At 41.7% G+C, this 7,521-nt stretch overlaps 1 protein-coding gene across 1 annotated transcript; it reads right to left on the bottom strand.

Annotated features, from left to right (window-relative positions):
• Window positions 1-3,363: 3,363 nt before the first annotated feature.
• On the bottom strand, window positions 3,364-4,878 carry camk2n1a (calcium/calmodulin dependent protein kinase II inhibitor 1a). Its single transcript, XM_008278596.1, has 2 exons — window positions 4,493-4,878; window positions 3,364-3,675 (listed from the first exon to the last, which is right to left on the bottom strand). Exons 1-2 carry the CDS (start codon window positions 4,659-4,661, stop codon window positions 3,605-3,607), a joined length of 240 nt encoding a protein of 79 aa, XP_008276818.1. The 5' UTR covers window positions 4,662-4,878; the 3' UTR covers window positions 3,364-3,604.
• Between the last annotated feature and the right edge of the window lie 2,643 nt (window positions 4,879-7,521).

Raw genomic sequence — 7,521 nt, 5'->3', positions numbered from 1 at the left:
ATATACTGTAAATGTCCTTATCTATACCTACAGTCTTTGGAAACAATCTGTCGTGAAGCGCTAAGATCCATTACAAATAGTGCAGCTCTCTCAAACAAAGTCGTTCCTCTTTGTACGCTTGGGTCGGCCGTTTCTTTTTAACCTCCAGCAGATTAAAGCTGTAAATTATATTAATCTATGAAGCTGTTTTTCTTTTACAGCCAACCTATACTATGTATGTAAGTACATGGAACAAAAGTTAAATTACTTCAATTTTTAAGGATGACACAGATGCTAATGGATTTGTGTTTTTAAAAATAAAACGAATGTCAAAAAATGAATAAAAATTCTTTTCATATCAGCAGTGTGCTCTATCAGTCACACTATTCAGACTGTTAGAGGAGAAACTTGCTGGTGTACAATTTTGTATTTTGATGAAATTTATATTAATATTTGTTTCAAATGTCAAAACTGGTGATTTTTGATGCTGCAGTTTGAAGAAAACATTCCACTGTTTGTGTGTGTTCAAACACTACCATCTTTTCCTTCCTTACTAATATAATTTTATCATTCTTTGGCACTTTGTTGTTGTGATTACTAAGATGTTGTGTAATTTTGCTGTTTGTGTGACTGATGCATCCGACTCTTGGGCTTCTTTGTGACTCCACTGACCGCCTTCTGTTGCCGAGAAAATCCACTCTTCCTTGCCCAACTTCTGTTAAAAAAGACAAATGCTGGCAATTACTCTTCTACTTTCTACGAGTTAGAGGTGTATCTGCCTTTGTAGGTGAGATTTATGATAAGCGCTTACTACCTGGATTGCTGGTTTATCTGTTGCAAACACTGCAAAATTCTGCGAGCTGGGAAGGAGAATTTATTTATTTATTCTTGTTAAATGTGAGGATGTAATGACAAATACAGGAAACAGAAATAAACAAAGAACTGTGCACCAGCAATTTGACTAAAGGGCAAATAATAGTTTACATTCAGCACAAATTACAGCTTTAAAAATGACTACACGTAATTACATTTGTAGCTTTGATCTGTTGTAGGTCTGCTGTAGCATTTATCCATTTTGTCTTGCCCTGACAATCACATCATTAAACCTCACAGGTTTTGGTTGTGTGGGGAAAGTATGTGAGCCTGTTTTAGGAGTGAGCAGAGGCAAGCTTCATCCACCTCATCACATCCAGCTTTCACTGCATCACTTTGGATGAAAGGATCCACCACACAGACAATCATAAACCATTACTCCCTAAATGTAACATCCTCTGATCCTGTGCGAGTGGATAGGCTGCTACTGCAGTAGGCGCCACTGTCATGGTTGACTGCTGTCTTGGAAGAAGGGACTATTTTGGCAGGATAATGCGGTCACGCCACTGAGTGAATAAGGGGTCTTGAGAGAAGAGGGCAGAGATAAGAGAATGGAGAACATTCCATTAAAGCTGGCGATGGTATCAAGCCGAGGCTCAGGGAAGACTATTCTGCACCGAAACCCTCCGCAGCACCCATCGAGTGCAAGGTGCATCTGTTACCATGGTACCCGGCGCAGGCAGCCCCTTTCATGTCTGTCAAGACGGGGAGGGAGAGAGACGAGCAATATGTTAGTCTCGCCTGCAGTTGGAGCTGAAACGGCCATGCAATTGCCTATGTGTGTGTGTGTGTGTTCACTCCGAGCTGCATGTATGTGTTCCCAGCACACATCCAGGCAGTCGGGGTTTAAGATGCTGTACGCTGACAGAGGCTCGTCACACAACATGAATCATTTAGTCACCACAGCAGAGCTGGAAATGTCACGTCTCATCAGTGTTCCTCATGCCTCAGTGCCCCTGCACCATTTACATCTCTGGCAACAGAGTTAAAAGTAGGACTTGATTAAAGAGAGAAGCTGAGATTTTAAATGCAAACAAACATTTATTGCATTGGGAAGCAGTGGTGTACATATTCCCCACAAAATCATTTGCAGTACTGTAGCACTTAATGAGATCATAGTCTGTTGTGCAGTTGTCCGAGCAGAGCGTCTCCACTCTCCTTAAAACAAATCAGAGCAAAGTGTGCATTTCAGATTCTTGATGGGTTTATTTGCTCATCATTCTTCCCATTTCTGTCTCCTTCCATATCTGATCTTTCCAAGGAATGGGATGCTACTTCCTCACAGTGGAAAATGCTGACTTGACCTTCCTTGGCAGCCAGTTAGGCAATCCAGTAACAACAGGAGAAACTGTACAAGGAACATGTCCAAAAGTAAGCCAAGCTATCTGCTATTGTCTTTATCTTTCTGATACAAAACTATATTTTTGTGTTTTTGCTACAGTTTTTAAAACAGTTTAAAAAACAAAAAGCAACACAGTACATCATTCCTTATTGTAAACCACAATCAACACTAACAGTAAATAGTACTTTGTCATAATCTTTATTACAAGATATTAGGCCACTGTACAAATCAGTGTGAATCGTACAGTACAACGCAGAATTAAGACTGTTTCTCGAGGTTTGTCATTCAAAGCTGTATACGAGGTGCTTCAAGAATACACAAGAGTTTCAGAATTTCTGCCATGCATGCATGATTTCATATTTGCCATGCATGAGTTGGTATTTCAGTGTTTTAAGAAAGAGCCCTAAAAAATGGCAACCCAATAAAACGACTGAACTGAATGAGTAAATGTATAAAGCACAAAAAAGAACAAGTAGTCCGGTACAGTATATCCCTCATGAGATTTGGCACACACAATAATGCACAATGCAATATAAATAGTTTTATCAATAGGGTGTGTACAGTCAAGTTACAGTATCAACCAATCCAGGTGAAAGCCTGGGAAGCTTAAAAACAGGTGGGAGGTACACTGTATATAAATGACTCGTTAGCTGCAAAGTATGGTAACAAAAAACACTCAGGCAACATCGAGAATTGTTAAGTGAACAAAAATATCACTCTCATTTGCTCAAAGTTTTCTCAACATACAAAAAAAAAAAAAAAAAACACTCCCGCTGGCCTTAAGTCACTGCAAAAGACATATTCCAAAGGATCAATAATAAATAAAGTCTTCAACACAGAACAAAGCAGTTCACCAATTCCCACTTTGTGCAAGAAAATATGGGCTACCCTTTCCATATTTACAAACTCTGGTATTCATTTGCCCTCGATCAAAATGAAGAGCAGAAAGAATGGTTGATAAGATTGATAAGATATAGGAGAAGTGTGTGCTTTAGTTTTTATATTAGATTTACTTCTGTATCCTGTCCCTGATTTCTGCATTTCGACAGCGTCGCCTTCGTCGCCCCCCCTTGTTGTCTTCTCCCATGTTTGGATTTATGGCGAAACCCTGTAATCGAGGGTGTGTATGTTTGTGCGTGTGTGGCTTTGAGTGCGTGCGTGCGTGTGTATGTGTGTGTGTGTGTGTGTGTTGGGGGGGTCCACCTGGGGGTCTCCTTTGCTGCCATCTCCCACCCCTGCCAGTGTGTGTCATCCGGACGGTCATGACTGACTGGGAGAGGAGGGTGTGGAAGTGCTGCTTGCTGCCACATGAGAGAAAGTGCTTATATACAGTGTCTTTGGATTAAAACTGGTAAATATCGCCATAAAAAATTTCAAGAGTGTCTTTTGGGGGGTGGAGAGCCGAGCGCTCTAAGCCTCTGCCGGGGTCTTCTCTGTTCCATTTTTCTGCTCGTCGTCGCCATTCTCATCCTCGATCACAACTGTGGATGACAGGGGGAGAGAGTTAATGAGGGGGGCTCATCTTGGTGTGGCGTCTTGAAAATTCACCATCGACTGACAGGAGGGCATTAAAGCCCACAACCATCAGGGCTGTGTTGTATGAGCACAAGTGATGTGTGTATACATGAGACAGTGAGCACATGCAAAAAGACAAAGATAACCACGAGTGTGACTGTGCTTCTGATGCACATTTTGGGAATGTGCATTGTGAATATCTGCGTGTCTTTGCTGTGCACCTACAGGTGCAGCACTTACACGTCTGCCTATTTGCCATGTTGGTCCATGTTGTGTCTGTGCACTACTGTACATGCAACTGTGTCTGTCTGTGCATGTATGTGCTACCAGAAGTGTGCCTCAAATTTCAAGGACTATCTCATGGGTTTTATTAGGAATGCATGACACACAATAGAAAACACACAACCAAGCTGGATTCATCGTGCAAACACAAAAATCTGAATTTCACAGCATTTAAACCTCAATCATACCATCCATTCACGGGGAGGGAACATTCAGCACAACTCTGTTGAGCATCGTTCAGAAAGCATTTAACAGCACGCACTGCGCATCCAAGTTGTGTTGCAATGCGAATAGAATATTTAAAAACCAAGACATTACACAGGCATGCAAACAAAAGACTTTTCCTCTCTGATCTTTTACTCTAACGAAGATCGTGCCAAAGCACCTGTGTTGCCGATCTGGCTTCACAGGGAAATATTCTCTATTCTGGTGCACTACTAACCTATGTGCGCATTCATCACAATCACCATACAGGCGAAAACGCCTTAATTATATAATTACCCCGTTTGCTCCTGCCTATTTGTCCGAGTTTCGGCGGACGTTTATTCTGTGAGCCACTGAAGAAGTTGTTGGTGTCTTGAAGACGACAGGTGAAGGAAAGGTGTCCCTCGTCGCCCTCATTTCCATAATGACTCATTTTTTCTTCGTTGAAAGGCAGCACTTCCGACATCTCCAAATGCGTCTTTATCACCAAGGCGCACAAACTGAAATGTATAGCTCGTCGCCAAGCTTAAACCCGGTCGTCTGTAACAAACAAAAGGGGGAAAAAACTGTGCAATCTGCTGGCACGACCTAGCCCTTTCTGTTTACCCCGAAGACACGTGTCTGTCTTCGTAGGTACGCAAGAGAAATAAGAGTAAATCAAAATGTCCTCAGTTTCCTCGCTCGTTGAGCTTCGGCAACATTATTCAAGAATTCCAGAGGTTTTTGTCTCTGTGCGTATTGCTTTGGAAATGGAGGCGCACGTACAATAGAGCCGTGAAGCGCCCGCTGGTTTCGAGCGGCTGAACCCGTCGCACGGAAAATCTGAGGAAGAAATGCAAATTGAGGAGCGATGCAAAACACGGATCCCGGGGAGACCTGGCGAGGGAGCTGTACGGGGGTTTTCTGGTGCAGCCCAGAGACGCGTCCAGTTGGAGTCGTGGCGTACCAACGCTCCACTCTCCGGGATCTAGATGCAATCAAACAAATGGCGATTTCAAATTCGAAGATCGGTGCGTAAATGCGAGCCAATTCAAGATCTTTGAAACGCGTCGTTTTCGCGCCACCACTCGACGAGTCAGAGATATGAAATATGAAATCTTCAAGCCTCTAGTACAATTTTCTTACACATTTTGCGATGCTTTTTGCCCTGTTGGGGGGTTTTTGACTGAGGAATATCCACCAAGTCTGAGCTCACCAGAGGATGGCAGCATTTTCATAGGCTGATATGTTGACTTTTGGCCCCATGGCGCACTTTCACTTCCATGCTGAGGCCCTGAGCTGTTTTCACATGATTTCATTACAGTTTCTGGAGGGCTGCACACCAAAGCAGATGGGTAGAGTGAATGGATATGTGAGTAAATGTGTTTTAGATGGCAGTCCATGTTCCAGGGTTGATGAGGTTCCAGGTTTTTCTCATCAATTAGATTGCAAATTTAGCTAAATATCAAAATGAGCCTTACAAAATATGACAATAGCACACACAAAAAAGAGACTATACATTTGACCTCACTCAGGATACTGATATGTATTGATAATGTTTCATAATAGACATAATGTCATCATAATAAGATCAAGTTTGGGAAGATTTTGGTTTGATGATAGCACAGAATGGGCAGTTTTGATATCATAGGGTGGCATGAAAACTGGCTTGTTTAAACTCATCCTTTGGGGATACGGAGGAAACAATGCCTGTGGGTTTACCACCCACTGCTGCCAACTGTTTACATTAATCTGTCTTCTGTAGGAACAGCACAAAGGATTGTCTTACAAAACAGATTTGAGCATTGTGTAACAGACAGGTATTCAATCTTAACACTGACTTTTCCAAGAGGAACTTAACCATATATCTTTACACAGACAAGGAAATGAAAGATGATATCCGAGCCTGCAGCAGAGCTAACTTTAATGTGCCGTCAACTATTCATAGCGGAGGTGCTGTCATGGCACACCAAGGCCTGCTCCCTTTGGACTTGCGGTGGCTGTGATTTTATCGCAAGATCCACCTTTCAAATCAGATCATCTCAACAACAGCTTTTTCAGTTTGCAAATATTTTTCGACAATATCTAATTATTCTATCAGCTAAATTGGTCATTTCCAGCTCCCAGACAATTACGATAAATAGTAATTGGTAACTTTTGTCCAGCAGCCACAGTCACAAGTTGTATAATGTTGTTGGATCTTGGATAATGTTCAAAGCTAAACATTAGACAACAATAGCACGAATAGAGAACCGTCACAAAAGCTACTAACTGAAAAAGTCATGTCACATACAGTTGAAACCAGAAGTTTACATACACTGTATAAAAAAACATATAGCCTTTTTTTCTCACTGTCCGACATTTAATCAGACTAAACTTTAACTGTTTTAGGTCAGTTAGGATTACCAAAATTATTTCTATTTGCTAAATGCCAGAATAATCACAGACAGATTTTTTTTTTTTTTTTAAGAGATTTTTTTTATTACTTTCTTCAAAGTGAGAAGTTCACATAGGCTAAGATTAGGATGCCTTTAAAATAACTGGGAAAGCCCAGATGATGATGTCGTGGCTTTGGAAGCTTTTGATAGGTTAATTGACAACATTTGCGTTAATTGGAGGCACACCTGTAGATGTATTTTAAGGCACACCTCAAACACACTGCTTCCTTTTGTGACAACATGGGAAAATCTAAAGATATCAGCCAAGATATCAGGAAGAGAACTGTGGACCTCCACAAGTCTGGTTCATCCTTGGGTACAATTTCCAGATTCCTGAAGGTTCCACGTTCATCTGTTCAAACAATTATACGCATATATAACCACCATGAGAATGTCCAGCCATCATACCGCTCAGGAAGAAGACGGGTTCTATGTCCCAGAGATGAAGTGTTTTGGTGCGAAATGTGCGCATCAACCCCAGAACAAAAGCAAAAGACCTTGTGAAGATGCTGCTGACGCTGGTAAGAGAGTCATTATCCACAGTGTAATGAGTCCTGTACTAACATGGGCTGAAAGGCTACTCAGAGAAGAAGAAGACATTACTCCAAAAGCAACATATAAAAGCCAGATTACAGTTTGCCAATGCAAACAGGGACAAAGACCTTAATTTTTGGAGACATGTCCTGTGGTCTGATGGAACTGAAATTGAACTGTTTGGCCATAATGACCATCGTTACATTTGGAGGAAAAAGGGCGAAGCTTGCAAGCCTGAAAACCATCTCAGCTGTGAAGTACGGGGTTGGCAGCATCATGTTGTGGAGGTGTTTTCCTGCAGGAGGGACTGGTGCACTTCACAAAATAGATTGCATCATGAGGGAAGAACATTATGTGGAAATATTGAAGCAACAT

Source organism: Stegastes partitus, unplaced genomic scaffold (assembly GCF_000690725.1).
Source record: "Stegastes partitus isolate 25-593 unplaced genomic scaffold, Stegastes_partitus-1.0.2 Scaffold128, whole genome shotgun sequence".
NCBI lineage: Eukaryota > Metazoa > Chordata > Actinopteri > Pomacentridae > Stegastes > Stegastes partitus.
The sequence above is the reverse complement of the archived record's forward strand: the minus strand, read 5'-3'. Positions and strand labels throughout refer to the sequence as shown.